The sequence below is a fragment of the Ochotona curzoniae genome, unplaced genomic scaffold (genome assembly GCF_017591425.1).
Source record: "Ochotona curzoniae isolate NIBS_2020 unplaced genomic scaffold, NIBS_Ocur_1.0 contig_2688, whole genome shotgun sequence".
Classification (NCBI taxonomy): domain Eukaryota; kingdom Metazoa; phylum Chordata; class Mammalia; order Lagomorpha; family Ochotonidae; genus Ochotona; species Ochotona curzoniae.
This window is the reverse complement of record NW_024465553.1, coordinates 24,530,732-24,556,697: the sequence shown is the minus strand read 5'-3', so window position 1 is coordinate 24,556,697 and position 25,966 is coordinate 24,530,732. Positions and strand designations below refer to the sequence as shown.

At 46.0% G+C, this 25,966-nt stretch overlaps 1 protein-coding gene across 1 annotated transcript in view; it reads left to right on the top strand.

The window, feature by feature from the left end:
- Positions 1–25,966, top strand: part of SYNE2 (spectrin repeat containing nuclear envelope protein 2) — a 309,068-nt gene that overhangs the window by 121,723 nt on the left and 161,379 nt on the right. Inside the window, exons 32-43 of the mRNA XM_040975466.1 lie at positions 3,468–3,647; positions 5,027–5,177; positions 11,421–11,579; positions 11,986–12,147; positions 14,750–14,851; positions 15,765–15,965; positions 16,749–16,920; positions 18,708–18,820; positions 20,201–20,403; positions 21,216–21,335; positions 21,429–21,720; positions 23,953–24,104. Coding sequence (XP_040831400.1) covers positions 3,468–3,647; positions 5,027–5,177; positions 11,421–11,579; positions 11,986–12,147; positions 14,750–14,851; positions 15,765–15,965; positions 16,749–16,920; positions 18,708–18,820; positions 20,201–20,403; positions 21,216–21,335; positions 21,429–21,720; positions 23,953–24,104 — 2,007 coding nt within the window. The remainder of the gene's footprint in view (positions 1–3,467; positions 3,648–5,026; positions 5,178–11,420; positions 11,580–11,985; positions 12,148–14,749; positions 14,852–15,764; positions 15,966–16,748; positions 16,921–18,707; positions 18,821–20,200; positions 20,404–21,215; positions 21,336–21,428; positions 21,721–23,952; positions 24,105–25,966) is intronic.

The window sequence follows — 25,966 nt, the reverse complement described above, 5'->3', positions numbered from 1 at the left end:
ACCACATATAAAATAAATACCCTCAGCAGCTGAACCTGGGCTAAGCTGCAAGTAAGAGCTGAGCACTCAGTCTGAGTCTCCTAGGAGGGTGATGGGGATCCAGTTACCTGAGCCTTCACTACGTCTCCCAAGGCATCCCTGATCGGGGAGCTGGCATCGAGTGGAGAGCGAAAGTGAATGCAGGCACTCTCTCTGACTTGGGATGCAGACAGTGCAAGTGGCAGCATAAACACTAAACCAGCTGCCTACCCTTACCCCAGTTCCACTTTCCCAGGAGCTTCTTGAAGTCCCCTCTCGTGTCTGGTGGTGAGGACTTATATGGAGACTCAGTAAGAAGGCAAGTGCAACTCCGTGGGATCACCAGGAGAGGCTTTCAAGGGGTGGTGACCATTGACTAAGATGAGTTACACGAACAAGCCAGGTGACCTCCTGGGGAAGGAATCTTCTAGGCTGAGGGAGCAGCAGGTAGACAGGCCTCTTGTGGCTTTAGGAGAGGCAGTGAGAACGTGGCAGTGAGGAGTAGAGAAGTGAATGGGGGTCCCAGAGGTGAGGTGTGAAGGGGGTATGATGCGTGCAAAAGGCTGGAGGCCCCATGGTGCTTCGACCAGAAGTCCATGGAGCACTCTGAGCAGGATTTGGTTTGGTTTTCATCATACCTAGGGCTCTCCGGCTGAGCTGTTGACCGCCAACTACAGAAGTCCTGGCGAGTGTGGCTTGGTCTGTTGTGGTCCTCCTGGGAGGAGATGGTGATGGTGTGGATTCTGAGGGAGGAGGCCCACTCTGTGCAGCTTGTGTGTCTGCTGAACATGGAGTGCTCAAACTGACGGATGTCTTGGGTATGGGCTCCAAAAGTGACATCAGTGTGAGCAAATGGTTTGCAGGCATAGGAACTGACCAGCGTGAGGGATGGAGACGTCAGTGGATGAGACAGACATTTCTCTGGTACTGATGGGAAGATCAGGTGTGCTTGGTCATTGAAATGATGGTTGTGCTGACATTCAATTAGGGATGAAGACAAACAGCCTCAGCCACCAGTGAGAGAGAGAAGTCTGGGCTAGAGGTGCGCTGTAGGGTATGTGCGGTGCCTCCCGTGTGCACTGTGCAGTGTGTGTGGTGTGTGCACTGTGCGGTGTGTGCGGTGCTCCCCGTGTGCACTGTGCGGTGTGTGTGGTGTGTGCACTGTGCAGTGTGTGCACTGTGTGGTGTGTGCGGTGCCCCCCGCGTGCAGTGTGCGGTGTGTGTGGTGTGTGCACAGTGCGGTGTGTGTGGTGTGTGCACTGTGCGGTGTGTGTGGTGTGTGCACTGTGCAGTGTGTGCGGTGCCCCCCGTGTGCAGTGTGCAGTGTGTGCGGTGCCCCCCGTGTGCAGTGTGCGGTGTGTGCTGTGCCCTATGTGCATTGTGCGGTGTGTGCGGTGCCCCCGTGTGTGCTGTGCGGTGTGTGTGGTGTGTGCACTGTGCGGTGTGTGCGGTGCTCCCTGTGTGCAGTGTGCAGTGTGTGCGGTGCCCCCCGTGTGCAGTGTGCGGTGTGTGTGGTGTGTTCACAGTGCGGTGTGTGCGGTGCCCCCGTGTGCACTGTGCAGTGTGTGTGGTGTGTGCACTGTGCGGTGTGTGCACTGTGTGGTGTGTGCGGTGCTCCGTGTGCACTGTGCGGTGTGTGCGGTGCCTCCCGCGTGCAGTGTGCGGTGTGTGTGGTGTGTGCACAGTGCGGTGTGTGTGGTGCTCCCCGTGTGCACTGTGCGGTGTGTGTGGTGTGTGCACTGTGCGGTGTGTGCGGTGCCCCCTGTGTGCAGTGTGCGGTGTGTGCTGTGCCCTATGTGCACTGTGCGGTGTGTGCGGTGCCCCCGTGTGTGCTGTGCGGTGTGTGTGGTGTGTGCACTGTATGGTGTGCGCGGTGCGGCGTGTGCACTGTGCGGTGTGTGCGGTGCTCCCCGTGTGTACTGTGCGGTGTGTGCGGTGCCCCCGTGTGTACTGTGCGGTGTGTGTGGTGTGTGCACAGTGTGGTGTGTGCAGTGTGTGCACTGTGCGGTATGTGCGGTGCCCCCCGTGTGCAGTGTGTGGTGTGTATGGTGCCCCCCGTGTGCAGTGTGCGGTGTGTGCGGTGTCCCCCGTGTGCAGTGTGCGGTGTGTGCGGTGTCCCCCGTGTGCAGTGTGCGGTGTGTGCGGTGTCCCCCGTGTGCAGTGTGCGGTGTGTGTGGTGCCCCCCGTGTGCAGTGTGCGGTGTGTGCGGTGTCCCCCGTGTGCAGTGTGTGGTGTGTGTGGTGCCCCCCGTGTGCAGTGTGCGGTGTGTGCGGTGCTCCGTGTGCACTGTGCGGTGTGTGCGGTGCCCCCCGTGTGCAGCCCAAGACTGGCCAGGGCTGCCCAGGAGGGAGTTTCTGAATATACGAGAGGGTTCAAGTTGACCATGCTGGGACCTGCCAGGTAGGTAGTGCTGAGGAAGATGAAGGGGAATCTGAGGAAGGAGGAAAGTCAGGAGAGGTCTCTGGACCAGGACACCAAGGCGTTTTGGCAAGAAGCAGGGGACCCCTGGGCCAGGCCCTGCAGACTAGTGAAGCACGGTGAGGCTTGGGAATGGAACGTGAGTTTTGCCACGTGCAGGGTACTGGGGATCCTGACCGCAGCTTTTGGGGGAGCGGGAGGGAATGAGAGCCTTAGAGGAAGTAGAGATGTGAGCAATTTCCCAATTTTATTTGGGTGAATGGGGTTAATCCCTGCAGGATTAGTTTACAGGCTAAAACCCTTCATTAAATGACTCTAACTGGCTGAGAGCTGTGTATACTGGGTCCTCTGAAAGGTTTGTAAAGCTTGGAATGAAAACATAAGTTTATTTTGGCACAAAAGTTTCTGAAATCCATAAATGCAGTTTTAAATTTCAAACACACTCCATCTTTTTTCTGTTTTTGCATACGTGTATGTATCTTTCACAAGAATATTCATCACAGAAAAACATTACTGCTAATTGTTTTAAAATATATATACTATATATCTAAGATTCTTTTGTTTATTTGAAAGGCATAGTTATATAGAGAGGAGGATGGAGAGAAAGAAAGAGAGAGGGAGAGAGAGAGAAGCTTCCATCTTCTGGTTCCATCTTCTGTCCAGGGCTGAAGCCAGGAGCCTGGAGCATCTTCCCAAACTCCCAAGTGAGTCAGGGACCTCGCACTTGGGCCATCTTCCCCTGCTTTTCCAGGAGCGTTAGCAGGGAGCTGGATCAATAATAGAGTAGTTGGGACTCCAGCTGAGGCCCATATGGGATGTCAGCTTTGGTCCCTAAATATGTATGTTTCTTTATAACATCAGTCTAGTATTCTGGAAATGCAGAGTCCCCTAAACTCTGAACCATCTGCGTACTATCGGCATTAAGCTCATTAGAACAAATTGAAGTCAGCATGTATCCGCCTAACCGCCAGTGTCACCTGTATTTGCACTACATTGTGTTGGTTACCAAGGTTTTCTCTTTCACAATCCAGGAAAAAATCATTAATCAAACTGGATAAGGATCTAGATGGCTACGAAGATGAGAAGAGGCGCTTGGAAGAAATGTCTCATTCTCTTCCCCGATTCCAAGATGGCAGAGAAATCGCACTGAGTCAGCAATGCCAAAGCACGGTGCTCTTATGGGAGAACACAAAAGCTTCCATCACCGAGAGGTAAGAGAGAAAAGCAATTGCTGCCGAGCAAGTGTCGGAAGTATAATGAACTTTGTGAAGCGTTTATGCTGAGAACACACCCATGGGATGTCAAGGTGGGGGTTAAATGTGTGTCATTCATGCTGAGGCTCTTGGGATCCGTGCCTGGGTGCATGCTTTTGGCAGCTTCTCCCAATGCCTTCTCTTGTGGACCCATGCAAGGCTGCCTCAGGTAGCCTGTTTTCTGTGGTCCATCCCTGTGTGCATGGACCATCCTCTGCTACTTTCCCAAATGCATTAGCAGAGAGCTGGAGTGGAGCAGCCAGGACTTGAAATGGATCCCTTGTGGGATTCAGGTCAGGTGTTACAGACAGCAGCTTTATTTGCTACACAACTGTACTGTTCCCCTACCTGCCCCCCCAAGCACTTAGATGGGATGCAGGTGTCGTATATATCTATATATTTGAACGGCAAAGTTAGAGAGATGACAGAAGGAGATCTTCATTTGCTGTTTCATCCCCCAGATGGCTGCAGTGGAATCCAGGAACCTAGAACTCCGTCCAGGTCTCCCTTCACAGACACAGTGTCAGGGAGCTGGGTCACAAAGGCAGTGACCAGGACATGAACCAGTGACCATATAAGCCACCAATGTTGCAGGCAACAGCTTAGCACGCAACACTCCAGTGCCGGCCCCTCATTTTTCTTTTGCAAATGGCTTAAATCTAGAATGAGTAGATGTGTCCATGAGCAATCTGTGACTTGGCTAATTAGCACTGAAACCATCTCAGACTAATGACAGGGAAGCACTGAGTTCCCAAAGCCTTTGGGAATGACGACATTGCCACGCGGATCACTCACTGTCTGATGCCTGTATGCGCTATGAATTCTGTCATTTTCTCCAGAACGTACTCTAATAAATTTTGTTAAAATGATTGCATTTTTTAAACCTTTTATTTGAAGGCAGAGATGCAAAGAGAATGAGAGAAAAATTGCCAGATAAATCTGATTGTCACAAATGCCCATAACACCTGTTTGCCAGACCAAAGGTGGGAGCTAGAACTCACTCCCACATGAGTAACAGGCACTTGAGCCATCGTTACCTGCTGCCTCCTGCATGCATTTTAGCAAGAAGCTGGAATCAGAAATGGGGCCGGGACACAGAGCTAGGCACCCTGACACGGGATGTGTACACCCCAAACCACATTGTAACTACTGAACCAGATTCCTACCTCAGAGCTGACTTTTTAATATGGGTGTAGGGATACCATTAATCAAGGATTATTTATACCATTTGCTTCATAAATCCAAGGGTACTTTGAAAAAAAATCTGTGAGGAAGACTTGGCACTGTGTCCTAGCAGGTTCTTTTCAGACATGTAGCTGTTTTCTTTCTCTTCACAGCCTTGATCAGTGTGGAAGAGTCCTGGAACTCTTGAAACAATACCATAATTTTAAAAGTATCTTGACAGCTTTGATTCAGAAGGAAGAAAACGCCATCTCCCTCCAGGCTTCGTACATGGGCAAGGAAAACTTGAAGAAAAGGATAGCAGAGGTGAGTCCTCACGCCGAGAGGGCAGAGCAGTGACCCAGCTGCGTGTGTGATGAAGCAAAGAGGATGCTACGAATGAGCTCCTGTTTCAGGGTGGGCATTAGGGGGCAGTGGGTGAAGCTGCCGCTTGGGACACCTGCCTCCCAAGTTGCCTGATTTGAGTCCTGCTTACTCTGCTTCCCATCCAGCCTTGTGGTCATGTGTGTTCTGACTCAACTACTGGAATCCCTGCCGCCCATGTGGGAAACTTGGCATTCTCCTGGCTTCAGCCTGTCCCAGCCCTGGTTGCTGCAGGCATTTAGGGAGTGAACCCGCAGATGGAAGATTTATATTCTCTCTCTCTCTCTCTCTCTCTCTCTCTCTCCCCCCATCCCCTCTGGTTTTGCAAGTCCCGAGCCAAAGTATTGTCAAGGTGTCAAAAGCACCTGTGAAATGTAATTAGCCCGATACCGAAGGACAAAAAGTTCTTGGGAATGGAATAAAAACGTAAATGTGTTCCAGTGCAACAGTGTTGAAATCTATATAAATGAAAAGATCTTCAAAAAAAATTCTTAGAAATGTTCTGTGTTACGAAACGAGTATGCATGAAATTATTTTTTAATTCCATTTCCTAAGGACTTTATGAAGTATCCTCACACACCTGGATGTTGGAAAGCAACCTTATTATGCTTCCCAGTTGTTGAAAGCAACACCAGTGGAGGCTTCAGTAAACCAGACTATTAACAATTTCATCTTGATGGGGGATGATTAACCCACAAGCTCAAGTGACACCCAAGAGAGTGTCGGGAAAAGCTCTCGCCTGGGACCCGGTATCTCTGACTCGCTTTTGAAAAGCTGACCGGTGGGAAAGCTGACGGTGCACCCTAGTTGTACAATAGGGGTCAGTGTAGTGGCTTCCCACTGGACTCCAGTGCAGGAGGCCAAGAGCCTGAGCTGACATGCCCCTGCTAGGATGCAGCGTGCATGGTCTCCTCCCAATGGAGCCCACTCTTGGGGACCTGGGAGCACCTGTCCTCATTCCTTGTGATTTAAGGAGCCCAGCCTCAAACTTGTCCCCTTCCGTGTTCCCTGATGCCAACTCTCCCACGTTGTCCTGCTTGTTTCTAAGTCATGGTCTCAGCCTCGTTCCAGGGACCCTGCAGCTTTTGCTTGTATGTGTGATAGGTGCCTGGTTTTTCTTGACTTGAAGTTTCTCTGCACTTATTCATATCCCTCCCAGTTCTGGAGCCCTGCCTGGGCCTTGCTCAGTGGGATCCTGTCAGCAGCAGATCCTGCCTGTCCTGGTTCGGTGAGGTTGGACCTGCTGCTGGCCAGCAGAGGAACCTTGATATAGTGCCTAGGAAGTAACCGGTAGCCTTGTGGCCTGCTCTGTGTGTGGCCTGTTGCAGCCCTCCGTCTAATAGCTCCAACTCCTTAACTGTAGAAACTCTATTTCTCCTATAACCTATAGACAGGCAGGTGGCCCCTGTCCAGGGTCACACTCCCTCAGTATTTGCTCCACTGTGGCTGTTATAAGGGTTCCCCACCACTGTCCCCAGCTGTGCCTCCTCAGGCTTCTATAGCAGGTCCAGCTGCTCCCCTTCCCAGGGTACAGAGGGGGGCTTCTCATCCACTCGGTCAGCATGGCTGGCTCTGTATGTCTGCGTTTGTGGCTCCTTGGAGAATGCTTTCCTGGATTCTGTGGCATGAATTGACTGACTTCTTGATGGCTTCTCCCCTTCACCCTCCACCATGCTTCCTTTCTAGACTAACATTTCAGCCTTCTCTGGCTTGTTAGGGTACTCATTCTTCAGCTTTCTGCCTTTATAGTTCTTCATCTCTCTCCTGTCATTTTGTACTTGTGGGATTGTGTTATTTAAGGTTTTTTGGTTTTTTTTTTTTGGTCATTGTATAGTAGCTTCTGATGAGAGAATGAAGGCAAGCACGCATGCAGTCCTCCATGTTAAACTTGAAGTCTAGATTGGTGCTTTTATTATGTGTTAGAATAAAAAGAGGGCCTGGCATGGTAGCCTAGTGACTAAAGTCCTTATCTTGCACACACTGGGATCCCATATGGATGCTGGTTCATATCCCGGCAGCTCCACTTCCCATCCAGCTCCCTGCTTATGGCCTGGGAAAACAGTCGAGGATGACCCAAGTCTTGGGACCCTGCACCTGTGTGGGAGACCCGGAAGAAGCTCCTGGCTCCAGACTTTAGATTGGCTTAACATCAGCTGTTGCACCCACTGGAGGGATGAATAAGAGGATGGAATACCCTTCTGTCTTTCTTTCTCTCTGTAAATCTTTTTGGTTAAAAAAAGAATAAAAATGAAAAAATAAAGTAAACAAAAAAACCCTGAAAACCATTTCTAACTAGATGTTATAACACATCTGTTAGTTGAGTAGTTTGTATTTGAAATCTTAAAAAAAAGTTCATAGAAAGTGGAATTATATGATAAGCTTATTTTGGTGCAGAAGTCATATTTTAAAATATGTTTTAAAAATATTTTTAAAAATAAAATATAGGATCAATGTTTAGCATAGTAGTTAAGCCAGTGATTGGCATGCCCACATGCCATATAGAGTGCCCAGTCTGAGCTTTTGCTGTTCCAGTTGTAATCTGGCCTCTGTCTAATGCACATCCTACAAGGTGGCAGATGATGGCTCAACTAAGTGCTTCGGTCCCTGCCACCCATGCGGGAGACTTGGATGGTTATAGGCTCATGGTGTCAGCCTGGCCCAGCACTGTCTGTCAGAGGCGTTTGGGGAGTAAATCCCCGAATAGATCTCTGTCTGTCTGTCTGTCTGTCCCTTTCTCAGTGTCGCCTTTAAATAAGACAAAAATGAATTTTTAAAAATTTTAATAAATATAGCTAATTACCCTTAAGTGACGTATATAATACTCCTGGCTTTTCTGATGGCCTGGAGAATTCCGTATCTAGTATGATATGGTCACGTTATTGGCTGAAACAAAAGCCTATGTCTTCCTCACAAAATCTCGTATTATTATTAGCCGTTCAGAGAGGCAAGGGTTAGTGCTGACTGGCTGACACATGGCTTTCAGTTAACACAATGATTCGGATGCTACCTCCACAGCTGATCGCTGTCGTGCGTGACTTCAGCATGCTTTGTTCCAGTGGCTGCAGTATGATAGCACAGACAGCTTTTGTTTTTCTGAACGATAGGAACTGGATGCTTGTCTAAGCCGTGTGACCAGATTCCCACTCTCATGAAAGAAGCGTAAAGCTAAAACTGGAAGGCTAGGATGGCAGGGCACTGGGAGGCTAGGATGGCAGGGCACTGGGAGGCTAGGATGGCAGGGCGCTGGGAGGCTAGGATGGCAGAGCACTGGGAGGCTAGGATGGCAGGGCACTGGGAGGCTAGGATGGCAGGGTGCTGGGAGAGTTTGGGAAATGTCTGCATGGATGCTATTCCCTCCACATTATTGTTTCCATTCATTATGGAACAAAACACGCAGCTCCTCAGTACCGCTCTCTCTTTTCTCTTTGCCAGACAGAAACTCCCCCAGTTACTGCATCTCCCATTTTAAAGAATTTGCTTAATTTCAGGTTTTTTTTTTTAATTTAACCTTTTGACTTCGAGGTCATTGTAGAGTCATATATAGTTATAAAATATAGTACAGGGACAGGCTTTGTGGTGCAGTCACTAAGCCACCACTTGGGATGGCCACCTCCCATATCAGAGCTACTGATCAGCTTGCTGCTATCGTGCCTGGGAGGGAGCAGGTGATGGCTCCGATGCGTGCATCCCACCACCGAAGTGGGAGAAACAGATGGAGTCTTGGGGCCCTGGCTGTCGTTTGCATTTGTCAACTAGGAGATGGAAGTGTGTGTGTGTATGTGTGTATCAAATAAGTAAACACACTTTTTTTTTTTAAAGACGTGATCTATAAAAAAAATTCTTCCTACCCTTCGCTGAGTCTCTGTGGCGCAGTATCACCATCAGCATATTGACACCCATACACTTAACATTTCCATCACCATGGGGTTCTCTCTCACGATTATTTTACTGCCTGCCCACTTCCTTGTTATTTCTAGCTTCCCCGTAACCCCTGGTGACCACAGATATGTTTCGTGTCTATTATTTTGTCCATTTGGGATCCTGTGCAGCCCTTTGAGGCTGGCTGGTTCCAGTCAGCCTGATTCTCCAAGGATTCGGGTTCCTGCATGTGTCCATAGTTTGTATCTTTTTCTTTCTTTTTTTTTTTTTAAAAAAATATTTATTTATTTTTATTACAAAGTCAGATATACAGAGAGGAAGATCTTTCATGCACGGATTCACTCCCCAAGTGACCACAACAGCCAGGGCTGAGCTAATCTGAAGCCAGGAGCCAGGAGCCTCTTCCAGGTCTCGCACATGGGTGCAGGGTCCCAAGGCTTTGAGCCGTCCTCCACTGCTTTCCCAGGCCACAGGCAGGGAGCTGGGTGGGAAGTGGGGCTGCTGGGACAAAACTGGTGCCCATATGGGATCCCAGTGTGTGCAAGGCAAGGACTTTAGCCACTGCCCACCTCCTTTCTTTTAAGATTTATTTTTATTGGAAATCCAGATATGCAGAGAGGGAAGACCTAGAGGAAGACCTTCTGCTGGTGCACTCCCCAAGGGTCTGCAACGGTCAGAGCTGAGCTGATCAGGAACCAGGAGCTTTCTTCCAGGCCCCCATGTGGGTGCAAGGTTCCAAGGCTTTGGACTGTCCTCAACTGCTTTCTGAGGCCACAAACAGGGAGCTGGATGGGAACAGGGACCCTCAGGAAATAAACCAGCCCCCATATGGGATCCTAGCTCGTTCAAGGCAAGGACTTTAGCTGCTAGGCGGCTTTGCCGGGCCCCATGTTATCTTTTTATTGTTGAATAGTTAGCATCCCATGGTTTGCACATGATTTAGTTGTTGTTCAGCCCTGACAGACATTTAGGTTTCTCTCTTGGCTATGGCCTGATGCAGACCCAATTGTTGTGGCCATCTGGGAAGTGAACCAGCTGATTGAAAGAAGATCTGTCTCTCTCGTTCTCTCTAACTCTCTCTCTCTTGTTCTGCCTTTCATATAAATAGGCAAATCTTTTTTTTTTTTTTTTAAAAAAGAATAAAGCTGCTGTAAATGTGTAGAGATCTTGGGTGAATATGAGTTTTATTTCTTCAGGACAAAATACCTAGCAGTGTGGTTGCTAGGTCACATGTAAATTACATGTTTAATTTTTATAGAAGCTGCAAAACTTTTTTTTTTTTTTTGCGTTAACAGCTATGAGCATATAATTATTTCAAATCACTCAGTTAATGTGGTAGCTTCCCTGAGGATGTGGAGCCAGACTTAAATTCCTGGAATAAACTTTCCTTGGTCATGATGTCTTATCCTTTTTGTGTGCTGCTGAATAACATTTGTCCTTATTTTGCTAAGGATTGTGGAGCCTGGATGTTGATGAGGTATTTTGGTTTGTAGTTCCTGGTTTTGTACCACTGCTGTGTGGGTGGGGTGTTAGAATAGAAGGTGCTTTCATAAAGTAAATGGAGAGTGTTTTTTTATTTTTCCAAAGACAGTGTGCGTGATTGGTATTAGTTCCTCTTTAGACGTTTGCTAGAACTGTCGAGTGAAGTCCCCCGGACTTACAGCTTTGTCTTTAGGAAATGCTTCCTTGACAAACACAGTTTCATGGATGTGAACAGGGCTACATGGGTCCTGTAGTGAGTATTGAATGAGTTGTGGTGGTTTGTGTTTCATTTCGCCCAAGCGTGTAGCTCTGTTGGTAGCATTCCCGTGCCTCCCTGTGGCTGACCACGGTGCCTTCTGGCGTTCCTTGATACCTCCTGATGTGGGCGCTGCTTTCTTCTTCTTCGTAACTTAGTCTTGCTAGGAATGTGTCAGTTTCCCTAACCTGGTCAAAGAGTAGCTCTGTTTTACTGAGTTTTCTCTGACGTTCGTCTATTTCTAATTTAGCTGATTTTAATTTTTATGATTCGCTTCCTTGTGCTTGCTTTGTATTTATTTTTGCTTTCTTCCTAGCTCCTTGGGCTGGCAGCCTGGGTGGTGGATTTGAGGTTCTGCTCATTTCTTAGGAGTGCCTTTTCCTCGCTGTTCTGCACGGTGTCTCACAGTTTGGATGTTTGACTTTCATTTTCCGTTTGTCTGATGTAGTTTCAACTTTCCCCTGAGATTACTTCTCTGATTCATATTTAGAAGTCTGCCATTTGCTTCCCATGTGGAGAATTTTGTCTGTGTCAGTGTCTCAAAAACATGTTTTATGTCTTTGTTACAGATTGAAACTATCAAGGAAGAATTTAATGAACACGTAGAAGTTGTAGACAAGATAAACCAGATCTGCAAAAATCTACAGTTTCATTTAAATAAAATGAAGACCTTTGAGGAGCCCCCCTTTGAAAAAGAAGCAAATATAATTGTCGATAGATGGCTTGATGTACGTGGCAATTTAATCGACTGAAAATTCTGCTTAGTGTACACTGATGAAGTGTTTCTCTTTGCATATCCCTGGTACTTTTGTCTCATTACAAAATGTGAAAATATTCACTGTGAGAATGTTCAAATGATGTGAATTTATGGCTTTGTAATGTAGTCTCTCCCAGAGGTAGGTAGGCACTGCTAGCAAATGGATCTGTAATCTTCCATTTAACTTATTATCATATTAGTTAATGCATTAGCTGCACGTACGGGATCCTGGTGTTCAACTAGTACATTCTTGTTAGGTAGTAGTGATGTTTAATCAGTAGTGGCAAATTCAAGTTTTATGTTAAAACGTTGTTTGACCAAAATTATGGCTTTCGTATTTCTTCCACTACATGTGTTCTGTTTTCCAATTATTGTAGATAAATGAGAAGACAGAAGACCACTATGAAAATCTTGGTCGTGCTTTAGCTTTGTGGGACAAGCTTTATAACTTAAAAAGTGTGGTAGATGAGTGGACTGAAGAGGTTCTTCAAAAAATGGAATTGCAACAGCTGACCGGGGAGGCAAGAGAAAGGCTGAAGGTATTTGATGGTTAAAATATATATATATTTTTTTATTTAGTAGGCATTTAACATGGAATGACCAATAAAAAGTCTTTGTGGTGATTTCTTCAGTGGTCCCTCTGGTGGAATCTGAGCTTTTCTCCTTTCTTTATGAGACCCAGAATTGGAGCAGGTGTTGTTGCTTTGGGGTTCATAGCTCCCATGGAGTTCATGGGTAATGACCTTGTATGGGAAAAGTTTGTACTTACATTTTCGTGAGTATTGACTGAAATGTAGCATTTGTTTCAATCATGACTGTGGTCAACAAACAGTAGAATGGTACTATGCATACCTTTATTATCGAGAACAAGGAAGATGAACCTGCCGCCCCCTGGTAGACCAGGCTGGAACTCCTGGCTGCTGGCGTGGGCCTGACCCAGACCTGGCCATTGGAGGCGTTTGGGCAGTGAGCCATCATTAGAAAGGTCCTTTCTCTCTATATTTCTTTCCCTCTGTGGCTCTTCCTTTCTGTCACTCTGCCTTTCAGATAGGTATTTTTAGGTTCTTTATGTTTTGTTTTTCAAGTAGTTTAATGCAAAGGGTATGCAGGCCATACCGAAGAGATTCCTGATGTAAAATGTTAAGAACTGGGGTCGGTGATATAGGGCGGTGGATTGAACCACTGCCTGCAACACCAGCACCCCATGTGAGTGCTGGTTTGAATTCCAACTGCTTCTCGTTCTGTCCAGCTCCCAGGTAGCATTCCCAGAAAGCAGCAGTAAATGGTTCAAGTCTTGGGCTCCTGCACCCAATGAGGAGAGCCAGATAGAGTTCCTGGCTCCCGGCTTCGGCTTGCCCCAGCCCCCATTGTTGTGGCCATTTGGGAAGTGAACCATCAGAGGATACCTCTCTCTCTCTCGCTTTCTGTAACTATTAATCAATTGACCTTTAATCAATCGATCGATCGCTCAATCAACCATTCTTTAACAAAAGTTACAAAACTCCTACCAGAAAGCCCCGTAAGGTGTATAACTATTCCTAGGCATTTAGTCTAGGCTGCAGCATAGGAAACCTTTTCGCTAAGGAACCGAAAAGTGTTAGAGAACAACCTCCTGTTCTACTTTACGGAGTTGCTATGGTGCCCCTAAATGTGAGCCTTCCTGCGTGGTGCACAGAAAGTCAGTCACTGACACCAACGTGATGGAAGGAGGTGTTTATCTGCCTCTTGCAGAGCATGAAGTGAGCGGCCTTAGCTTTGTTCCCAGCCTCTCCTTGCAGTTAAAGGTTCCCATGGCCTGCGGCTGGGGCTGAGAGGTGCGTGTTTGGGTTGTAGCCACATGGTTGGTCAGTGGTGCCTGTTGATGGTCAGTGGACCTTCCGTTGATGGGTCAGTGCCAGATGATGCTGTGTTCTTTAAGAAATTCTTCTGCCATAGACCAGCAATTTTACTAAGCAAAACCCCTCTAGACAATACTGGGTCGGTGGGGGTTTTATCCGGGATACAAATAACCCTTCCTGTCTGATGATTAGAATCTCTGAAGGCCCAATGGGTCCTTACTGTCCTCTGGGATTAACCCGTTGGGCTTAGAGGACATAGAGGCTGGTTCTTGCTTGCACATGTAGAAGAGCAGTGTCAGTCGTAAACAACTCGTCCTCGCGGGTGAGTGCGTGTCTGGTGCAGCTGCTCGGTCTCACGGTTGTCACATGAAAATAATGATCGGCAATGCAGAAGTGCTTGAAGCAGCCACATCCCAACGAAGCTAACAGGCTAACAGCCCCCGGTTATAGATGGTTTACCTCTGATCTAGATCCTGATTAACAACAACTTCTGCATTATTTGAATTAAACCGTCCCCCAAAAAGATTAGAAAGAGTACAAGGTTTTCTGAGAGAGTAAAACTCTTCCCTAGTAACTCACTCTCCAAATGTCCCCAGCAGCCGCTGCTCCTGGGAGCCAGGGACTCAGTGCAGATCTTCAGGTGGGAGGCAGGAACTGGGTCATTCCTGCCATCACTGTGGCCTCTTCTTGGGGTCTGCATTATCAGGCAGCTGGAGTCAAGAGCAGGATGCAACAGTCAAACCCCTGCATCCTGATATGGGATGTGGGCATCTTAACTCCCAGACCAAACACCTGCCCCCACCCACCCTGATGTCTTTTTGAAATGGTGTCATTTGACTTTGGAAATTAAAGTGGTCTCTTTAGGAAGGATTCTTTCTAATTGACTGTTTATCTGTGTATTATTGACTCAGGTCATATTAACCCAGCTGTCTCTCTTTGTCAAGTTTTTTTTTAAATTTTATGTTTCATAAATGTATGTACATATATTCAAAGACATGCACCCTTATAATCTATCTGTTATATATCCATGAAATTTTAGCACTTTTAACAAAGGCGTGCATCCTCTTATGGCCTTAAACCAAAGCTAGAAAGCTGCAGTTGGTTCTAGCATGTGCCTAAGGCATGAAGGGATTTGAAGTTTCTGACTCCTAGAACTTTGTCAAAAAGGAAAAAAAAAAAAAAAAGCGACCGGGGAAAGTTGTGACAGTCTCTCTCTTTCTGTACATCAGCAATAATGATCCTGAATACCAGAAAAGAAAGTAGGAAACGGAAAGACACTCTCTTTTGATATTGTGTGTTTTAGGAAGAGCTACAAATCCATGAACAAAAATCTCGGGAGTTTTCTAGGAGGGTGGCTGAAATACAGTCTCTGCTGCAAAGCAGCGAGAAGCCTCTTGAGCTGCAGGTAAGAGTGCCGCATGGAAGATCCGGAGTTCATGTATCCTCCCAAACAATGCTCAGAAACTGCCTAATTCTTAAAGAGAAAATGGAACTGGGGTCATTATTCCATTCCCTCACTAAAGTCAAATGAATTCCCAAATTCTTGAACATCTGCTTGTGTTAACTGTGCGCTTGTTCTCCCTGTAGCATAAGTAATAGCATATTTTTGCGTTTTGTCATGTCACTGATATGATGGGCTGTGTGTGTGTGTGTGTGTGTGTGTGTGTGTGTGTGTGTGTGTGTTGCCTGTGAGTCCGTGAAATTGACAGCAATGTCCCATGTCTTGGATGTAGGAGGGATAAGAGCATGAGTGACCCTCGATCGATTCATTGCTAGTGCAGAAACACGGACGTTGTCTCAAGCCTGATTTTCTATTGTGTGAGGCTGGTTTTCACTTTTAATTAGGTCCAGGTGCCTCGTGATGGACTGAGGTCTGTAGTTTACTAGCTTTGTGGCTTTAGGCAAGGTTTGGAGTCTTCTTAAGCCTGTGTTTTGTGCATGGAGTGCTTACCGTGTTTCTGAGTCTTTAATGCCATCAGTTGCACTTTTTCTCCTTACTTTCACTTGATTTTTTTTTCTCTGTGTTTTGTCTCTTGAGCACCACAAGGTGGCACCTCAACTGGTATGCTAAAGCGAAACTTATTTTAAGAGAAGAAATTCAAACGAATCTCGTAGAAAAGCCCAGAACTTCAGTGTTTTCATGTAACTCTCTTCTCTTAAAGACGTCCCTGGAATGGTTGTGTTGGTGAAGCATGGGCCAAGAGGGATTTATTTTGCGTTGAAGCAACGCCAGCTCAGCGTGTCTGTACCCACACAGGTGTCCTGGCGTCTTGTTAAATGCAGCCCGTGACCCTACTCGCTGTCTCCTGTGATTTCAGGTCATGGAGTCCTCTGTCTTGAAACAGATGGAACACGTCAGAAGGAGTCTAACCGGAGACCCTGGCTGCCCTGTGCTCGGGGACAGCCCCGCCGAGCTGAAGGAAGATTTGTACCAGGCCAAGACCCGGATTGGGATGACGGAATCCCTTCTAAATGCCCTGTCTCCTTGCGACAGCTTGGAGATCTTCAGTAAACTTGAGGTTTCTATTTATTTTCACGCTGACTTCTTAATTTTGCGCTTACTTATTTCTGTTTCGTTGAAGGTTAGAGAAAGGCAGAGCTAGAGTTCTCATCAGTGTTACACTCCCTTGGTGCCTGTAACGGCGGAGGCCAGGCAAGGGGGAAACCGGTAGCTTAGAACTCAGTCAGGATCTTCTACATGAATGGCAGGGACCCAGGTGCCTACGGTACCACCTTCTGCCTACCTGGGTGGGCATTCCTAAGAAATTGAACTCAAGCAGAGCCAAAACCTAACCCCAGGTAGTCTGGTGTGGCAGGTGGGCATACCATGCTGTGTCTTGACTGCTGTGCCCAACACCTGCCCCGACACTGGCGCTTGACCTATTGAAGCCAAGAATTGTCAGTTAAAAACGAAAGTCTGGGGAAGAACCCAGGAAATCAGTTTGTTTATGTACAGTGTGCTCACTTTTAGATTGCTTTATGAACAGTAATTACTTAATAGTAGACTGCAGTGGATTCGTGTACATATTTACTCACGAAGAGAAAGTGGGTCCACGCAATAGAAAATGATCTAAATTTTTACAAAACTATGCAGGTCTAGGTTTTGTGTAAATGTGGCTGGTTTTAAAACTTCACAATGTGGGCCAGCGTTGTGGAAGAGTGGGTTAAGTTGCCTGCCTGCACTACTAGCATCCCATGTAAGTGGACGGAAGATCTCTCTGTGTAACGCTGCCTTTCAAATAAACCAATGTTAAACAATAACAACAACTAAGAGCTGACAGTGATGGTTGGGCTGTTTTTAGGAGATACAACAGCAAATCCTGCAGCAGAAGCACAGCATGACGGTGCTTGAGAACCAGGTCGGTTGCATGACTCCTGAACTGTCCGAGCTGAAGAAGCAATACGAAAGCGTCAGTGATCTGTTCAATACCAAGAAAAGCCTCCTGCAGGACCACTTCTCCAAGTTACTGAATGGTGAGCGTGACTTTAAACTCTAGAGTTGGCCCCGTGATCACAGATTCTTATCCGAGCCTAACGCTGAGATGGTTTGTACAGGGTACACTTAGAAGGTTCACACCAACCTCTTTTGGGGGGAAACACTTATCCTTTATGTCTGATACAGTAACAGCTGTTTGTTTCAAGCCCCAGCTCTGTGTTTAACCGAGGCCCGTGCTGCCCATGTGCTTAGAAAGAAGGGAGTTTTTGTGTTTGTTTTTTAAATTTTTATTTTTTATAATATAATTCCTTGGGCTCGGGGATTTTCCCTCCCTCCCATTCCATGCCCCACCCCACTGCTTTCCCCTCTACTGTAACAACAGTACGGTATATTTCACAGTGTCACTGGGAGTCCATCTTTTATTCGGAAGTTGAGATGCCTGTGTACACGTATCCTCACTTACGATGTACTCGCCTCCCTTATGCAGTTCCTCTAGATAAATATATGTATATCTGTGTTGGAGGTTTGAGGTAGAAAGTACACCACCATTGCTTCTAGGCCTTGCTAGCTGTTGAAATGGGGCTTAGTCCCATGGCTTGGGAAGCAAGTTAGAAGATCTCTCACTTTAAAAAATAATGATAAATAAGTAAAATTTAAAAATGAGTGTACAGTGGATAGCATTTTTCTTCTTAGTGAAGTTGTCCTGAAAAGTGAGTAAGCCCTTGGCGGGTAGCTCAATGAACTTTCAGGGGAGGGTGCACCTGTGTCACCTGGAGCGGAACATTAGCTGTGTACCGCAAGCCCCGCCCTCTCCCCTTCCATTCATTCCCTGCCTCCGAGCACAACCACATGACCTGGAACTTCACTAGTGAGTTCTGGATTCTTCTGAACTTCATGTAGAGAGAATTCCAGCTTATCCTCTGTTTTGTTTGTGTTTCTTTTGTGTAGCGTTATCTTTCTGATGTTTGTCTCCGGCTGTCCATACAGCATTCAGTCACTGTGTTTTACTCTTTCCTGGTATTAAGTTCTATAAATTTCACAATAAATGGGTCTGGGGACTTCCGTTTCAGGGTTATCATAACAGCATTCTCTTTGGTTTTGAATAAGTTCACGCAAAATTTTTATCATAAAGTCTATAAAAATTTCAGATGTTTTTATAGAATAAACTTTAACAGTATTGATTTGAGAGAGGAGAAAGCACCAGTCTACTTTAATTACAGGTTCCTTCCTCGGATGCTCATGATGGTCAATTCAGGGTGATATCACATGGGTGGTAAGAACCCGAGTACTTAAATCATCATCTCCGCTTCCCAGTGTGTGTATTAGCAGGACTGGAGCCCAGGACTCAGCTCCACACACTGCAGTGTGAGGTGTGGGCATCCCAAGTGCCTTAACCGTTAGGCCATACACCTGGCCACTCCACATAGCTTTTAATTCTATTTTTCCATGAACTTTTTGAACTCCCTATGTAAGTTTTTCCATCGAAAGCTAGCTGGGGAGTATTTTCCCTGTTGTCTGTAAAACTAAGTGGTTTCTTACTGACAGTTGTGCTGATTTCCATTTGTTCTTCTGGTAGAGGTGTTAAATGTCTGGAAAGACTGTATCTCAGAATCTAGAAATGTCTCCAACCAGGAAGCAGGTTCTGCTTGGAGGTGAAGTTGAAGGCACAGTCAGGGTCAGCCCCATGAAGGCCAGCCATGGTTCAGAGAGAGGATATGGAAAGGCGAAAAGACCCCCCCCACCCCCGCCCAGGCTACAGCTTTCACAGGGTCACCAAAGTCCTCGAAGGCTCATAAAGCTTCTTTTCTCCCTCCCTCTCCTACAGATCAATGTCAGAACTTTAACGACTGGTTCAGCAATGTTAAAATGAACCTTAAGGAGTGTTTTGAATCATCAGAAACCAGAGAGAAAGTGGAACAAAAGCTGCTAAAACTTTCCGTAAGATATTTTTGTAAATGTTAATCAGAATTGATCAAAACTAAGATGTTGGAGGCATGGAACTATATTTAAGTAGATAGGACACTGATAATTTGACTTGCTAATTTCTTCCCACAGAAGTTAATATTTCCAAATAACCTGACTCTTCTCCCCTAAATATTTTGGAATTGTGCAGTCCCCAAGGAGGAGTGCAATCAGCTTAAACTGATTCTATGTTCACAGTCATTTTAAATGATGTTTGGTTTAATGATGATGGTGAATTCAGTTGCTAAAATCACATTTGATAAGACTCAGTCAAATTTAGGTCTGAATAAACTCCACTTTTTCGATAAAGGTTTCTTGAGTTTTTCTCAGTGTTTATCTTAAAGCTCAGATTGAGGTTTGATACTCTGCTGGTTGGACTGTGTTGGAGGGAAGCCTGAAATAACTGCACAGGGCATTTAAGACACCTGCAGTATCTGCCAACCCTGATCTGTTGAGGTGATATAGGACTGAAGCTTCTGGCAGTGTCATATTCTCCAGCTTGTCAGCAGCACTGACTGTTCTCTCTGGGTAGAGTTCTTCACTAACAGGATCACCTTTCTTTGAGTTTACCTTTTTTAAAGATGTAGTTCTTATGTATCTGAGATTCAGAGTTATAGAGTAAGTTGAGAGAGAGAGAGAGAGAGAGAGAGAGGTCTTCCATCCTCTGGTTATCTCTTCAAATGATCTTAAGGCCAATTCTGGGCATGGCTGAAGCCACGAGCCTGGGGCTTCTCCTAGGACTCCTACATGGGCACAGAGCCGTCCTCTACTGCTTTCCCAGAAGCATTAGCAAGGAGCTGGATCAGAGGTGGAGTAGCTGCCACTCAAACTGGCACCTTTATGGGTGCCAGTGTTCCAGGCAACAGATTAGCTCTCTGAGCCACAATGCTGGCACCTCCTTTTGCCTTTAATTTTGCTCATTAAAGGATCCCCAATAATTGATGCTAAAACCTTCAAATTTAAACATTGGTATAAATTCTTATCTGGGCAAAAGTTAATAGAGTATGGTCTGTTTAGTTTTACCTGTTGATTATCAGGAAGGAGCAACTATTCAGGGGAAGCGGAGCAGAGCCAGGACAGAAACATGTCTCTTTGGTGCTGTTGCGGCTACTTGCCTTCACAGTGGCACTGCATTCTGCTTGCTGTTATTCCCAGAAAGTCAGCTGATGTGCACATGTGCACTTAGGTTCTAGAACTGCTGTGAGTCACCTGCCTCTGGAGTGGGCACATCACCACAGCCCTTCTTTTGTCTAGGTTGGATGAAGATGGCATGTTGGGTTGCTGGCTTGGAAAATATCATGGGGGTGGCAGGGAGCACTTGATGGCAGAGTGTAATTGACTTTTGTTTCCCGGAAGGATTTCTTGACTCTGGAAGGAAAAAGCAGTAAAATCCAGCAGATGCAGACTGTCCTGGAACACGTAAAGAAGCATCTGCCCAAGGCACACGTCACTGAGCTCAACAGTTGGCTTTTGAGTCAGGAACTTGAATTAGAGCAAATGGAGTCTGTGTGCCAGGCTCGAGCAAAGCAGCTGGAGGACTCCTTGCAGCAGCTCCTGAGGTAGGAAATAAAGGTCGTGTCTAGAGAGTGCTCTTGAAGGACGTGTCGGGAGGAGGGACTTCGAAAGGTTGTGGAGTGTGGAATTTAGCAGTAAGCTTGCTTTGTGCAAACGACATGGAAATCCATGCAGAGGTTCTCCTCTGCATTATCCATGAACTTTTGAAGTACTTTCATTCATTGCCCACCTCAGTACAGCATGTACTAGAATGAGTGATACCTACAAATTTCACAAATAAAATAACACAGTTGTTTCTTGGTGAAAGCAGGATACTGGTTCCAGGACCCCCCCAAAACTCTTTTTGTTGCAAAACCCAGGGTAATAAAGTGTCTTTTCTATAAAACAGCATGATATTTGCCTGTAGCTTTCACAATCCTCCCACTGTATTGTTTAGGTAATCATGCCAACACGGGAATTCTGCACATGCTCCGTGTGGGTGCAGTTGGTCCAAAACAATTTTCAGTCACTTGGTTATATGAATCCACACATGCGGGGACTAGAGAGATGGAGGGCTGACATGTTTTTAAGTGTGGATTTAGGGCTGGGATTATGAAGTTCAGATCATTCCTCCTGTGACACAGTCTCAGGGCGGAATTCAAGATCTTCTGCATGTCTTTGTTCTTTAGAATCCATTTGCATGACTCATGACTTTAGCACAAACTATCTTCAAAGGGGCAATTCTTATTCAGATTTTTAATACAAGTTATTCTAAAAATAGCAGTATAGTGAAAACAACGTTTATGCCATCTTTCTCTTTAACATGAACAAGTGCTTTTTTCTTGTTCTGTGCTCTTATTTGTGTGGTTTGTTGCAGACTCCAAGATGAGCACAGAAATCTGAGTAAATGGTTGACTCATCAAGAAGACCAGTGGAAAGAAATGGAAGATTCAGAAGAGAAAACTGAGCTGATTTGCCAAGCTTTAGCTAGAAAGAGGTACAGCTAATCTTGTATGAAATATATCCTGGGAACATGATTTCTTCTGTGTTATAATGTCTCCTGTAAATTTCCAACATTTGGAATTTTCAGGGAACAGTTTGAATCCATGGCCCAATTGAACAGCTCATTGAAGGAATTTGGGCTTACCGAGGAAGAAGCGATAACAATGGAGTCAACGTGTCTACTGGATAGATACCAGGGTTTACTGAGACAAGCACGTGACATCGAGGAAGAGGACAAGCTACCACGTACCGAGGACACGAATTTTAATGACCTTGCACGTGATGTAATTCATTGGATAAAGGAGATTAAAGAGTCACTTATGGCTTTGAACTCATCTGAAGGCGAAATGCCACTTGAAGAACGGATCCAAAAAATAAAGGTACATCCATTGGAAATTAAATTTCAGAGGTCAGAGTGAACTCTGATTTTGAAAAGATTTAGAGGAAAGCTGCAAAGATTTGTTTCCTAATGAAAAATAGGATCAGTGTGAAATGGTTTGAGGAAATGTAGAGCACAGAGCTTACAGAGAGGAGGGCTGTGATGGATTTCACGTTGTTTTCAGGCAAATGCAGGAGGGAAAGTATGTGCTCCCTAACTGCCCGATTGTTGCTCATCCTCCCTGAGCACAGAAGCACAGGTAACAGCAGAGCTTCAGCCGGTGTGCGCGTTCAGAAAACTAAAAGAACACAGGGGTACTTGTCGAAGTATGTAACAGTGGGGCGAAAAGGAAAGTTTGTTTTGGTAGAAGACAGTTCAGATTTATTTATTAGAAAGGCTGAGTGACAGAGAGGAAGAGAGAGATTTTTTTTTTTCCAAAATTTATTTTACTTATTTGAAAAGTAGAGTAACAGAAAGACAGAGAGACAGAGATGTTTTATCTACTGGTTCAATCGCCAAATGGCTGCAGTGGTCAGAGGTGGGTCAGGCTGAAGCCAGGAATCCCCAACTCCTTCTAAGGCCTCACACCTGGGTGGGAGACAGGGGCGCTTGGGCTTGAACCATCTCTCCCTGACTTCCCAGGGAGCAGGATCACAAGCAGAGCAGCCAGGATTGAACCTGGTACTCCATTATCGAGCGTGGGCATCCTAGGCAGTGGCTTAACTCACTCTACCCAAACACTGACCCCGGTACAAAACATTTGGAGTTCTCAGGATGGTTTTTCTGTAATGTGTATTTCTCGTGAGCTTTTGGATAGCCAGGTCAGTAGAGCCGATGCAGTGGTGAGTTCAAGAGGTGGAGAGGAATTCTTGTGTTGGAGAGGAGCATGAAGAAGTCCCAAGTTCCACTGAGGTCACTTTCAATCCAAGAGTTGATTCACTCAGCTTTGCTGGTTAGAAATCCAGGACAGGAGCACGTAACACTGCAGGGGTTTCTAGTAGGTCAGCTCTCATGCAGTCCTCCAAGAACTCAAGTGGTATGCGTTGAAACATTGTCAGGAAAAACAGCAGGAAGAATAGTGTGTTCTAAGAGTGGGTGACACTTAGCAAGGAAACTGGAGTTGTTCGGGATTAATCCAAAAGTTTTCCCAAGAGAAGGTGAAATGTCACTAACGTTTCCAAGAAAGGAAGGAGGGGATTATCAGAGCACAGGAGAAAGAGAACAGGGAATGGGACTTAATTATGTCAGGGTGAGAAGACTAGAGGGAGTATGATTTGTTGTGCAAAGTCATATGTGTGATCTTGGATATATAAAAATGTCCTGTTGAGTTGTTGCCCTAACTGCCCGCCTGTAAATAGCTGAGTGAGGGGTGATGTTTAGCGCCACACTTTTCAAGTTGGAGTTTGTGGTTCGGTATTCGGCCCTGGTTGCTAACTCCAGCTTTCTTCTAACGCGCACCCTGAGAGGCAGCAGTGGTGGCTCCAAGTAACTGGGTTCCTGCCACTCACAGGAGAGACCTGGGCGAAGTGTCCAGCACCTGGCCACAGCCTGGACCATCGAGGGCCTTTGGGGGCAGTGAATCAGTGAATAGAAATTCTCTCTAGTCTGTCTGCCTCTCCGGATAAAATAGTGGAGAGGCAGGGGGTATTTGCCAGGGATTTTTGACCATTTCATGAAAAGGAAGTTGAACGTCAGAAAGAGAATATGGATGTAACCAACTCAGACTGATGAGTGTTTAATGAGATCCCCTGCCGTACAGCTTGCAAGGTGACATCTTAGTCTTGTGGGGGCACACTTTAAAATGAAAAGTCCATTAAATGGAACCCACAGGAAGACTTGCCATGATCTAAAGCTACCACAGCTCTCCGGGCATCTTGTGTCTCATGCTTCCTCAGTAAAATGAATTCTACCTGAGATACGTAGTGAGGTCTAGTCTACTTAGGTCAGACCCCAGATCTGACATCCACAAGTCCCTCCGCAGTGTCTGTGCCTGCTGGCCACCTCCTCAGACTTTCTCTCTCCCTGGGGAACGGGGACGCAAAAATCTCATATCATGGGATTGGGCTCACAAACAAGTTGAGATCATTACAGTGAGAGAAAACAATTGCTTCTTCATTTTGTTAAAAGATCATTTTGAAATAGATTCTGCAGAGAAAGCTTGCAACTGGAAAGATGTTATATGTAGTATCCCTATGTCACAAGAAAGAAATAATAGCGTTTTTACTGCATTCAGGAAATCATTTTACTAAAGCCTGAAGGAGATGCCAAAATACAGTCCATCCTGAGGGAGGCTGAGAGCAGCGAGGCGCCCTCTGTCCAGGAGACTCTTGCTGACATCAAGAGCCGATGGGACAACACACTCTCCCTGGCCAACAGGTACCTCAGGTAAGGACATGCCTGTTGGCATCACTTTCCTCATTTTCTTGTTGCCTGTAGAATCTGTAGTAGGCCTGCTGCATCTGCCTGCCGGGTTTGGATGGAGTATCCGTTGGGGAGATGGTCCTTAACGTCAGAGGCAGCTGCAAGAGGAAGAGCTCCCCGACCAGATGTGAAACCTCACCCGGTGCAGCAGGTGCATGCATCAGTCCATGGAGTTCCCAAGAACCGGTTCTTGTCTGTCGTTCCACTCTTCACACCCCGTTTCTCTACCCAGCTGCTTTCCTTCACGCAGCCTCCACAGCGGCAGGGTATCCCCAGGGAACAGACTGCTTATTCGAAAAGATTCACTCACTTCCCAGGTGGCTGCAATGGCTGGAGCTAAACCACTCCAAAACCAGGAGCCAGAAGCTTCTTCCGGGTCTCCCACAATGGGTGCAAGGTCCCAAGGCTTTAGGCCATCCTCTACCGCCCTCTGAAGCCACAGGCAGGGAGCTGGATGGGAAGTGGAGCATCTGGGACACAAACTGGCGCTCATATGGGACCCCGGCGCATGCAAGGCAAGGACTTTAGCCACTAGGATACTGCACCGGGGCCCTCTAAGAGATTCTGGAACACACAAAATGTGGACTGATGTTGGCCAAATCCAGTGGACTGGATTCATCAGTTGAAAAATTCTCAATTCAGAATCTGAAATGGTACATTTAATTTCTGGAAATGTGCATTGTGTTTTTCTAAGGAGACAATCAGATCAAAATTAAATTTAGACTATAGGAAGGATATACTAAATGATTGGTAGACACGCTAAATTTTGCTTTTATGAAAAGTTAAATGAAGGGTAGTATAACTAAATATAGTAACAGTGGCTTGAAATTCAAATTATTAAATATTCTGTAGCCAAATTATGAAATAATAAAAATTGTATTTCAGTGATGCTACAAAATTTCTACTTTGATGTAGAACTAAACAGTGCTATTTTAGAATGTTAAACTAGTGCCATTTGAATATTCTTTATAACATTAAAATAGTTTTTGGAAATGGGATTTTTTAACATAAGTATGTTTTGATGCAAACATATATATTCTTTAAGATTTATAAATTTATTTGAAAGGGAGAATTAGAGAGAGAGAGAAAGAGTTCTTATATCCACTGGTTCACTCCCTCGAATGGCCACAGCAGTCAGGGTTAGGCTGGGCCACACTAAAACCAAGAGTCTGGAGCTTCTTCTAAGTCTCTTAACATGGGTGGCAGGGGCCCAAACCTCGAGTCATCTGCTGCTGCTTCTCCAGGCACGTTAGCAGGGAGAAGGATAGGAAGTGGGGCAAGCTGGTCTTAAACCTGCACCCATATGGGATGCTGGCTTTGCAGGTGGCAGCTTAACTGAATAATAAATACTACAATGCCAGCCTCAAGGCAAATATATTTTGTAGTCTGCTTCTGTAAGCAGTGGTCAAGAAGTTCATGGAAGATGAGCATTATGAAAACTTATTCAAAATTTTTTGCCCCGGGGCCAATGTGGTAGCCTAACAGCTAAAATCTTCAGTTTGCATGTGCTGGGATCCCATGTGGACACTGGTTCTAATCCTGCCAGCCCTGCTTCCCATCCAGCTCTCTGCTTGTGGTCTGGGAAAGCAGCAGAGGACGGCCCAAAGTCTTGGGACCTTGCACCCGTGTGGGAGACCTGGAAAAGGCTCCAGGTTCCGGCTTCGGATTGGCTCAGCCCCAGCTGTTGCAGCCGCTTGGGGAGTGAATCAGTGGACGGAAGATCTTCCTCTCTGTCTCTCCTCCTCTCTGTATATCTGACTTTCCAATAGCAATAAAAATAAATTAAAAAGTTTTTTTTGCCTCAGAAAAATTCTACTTTCCATAGC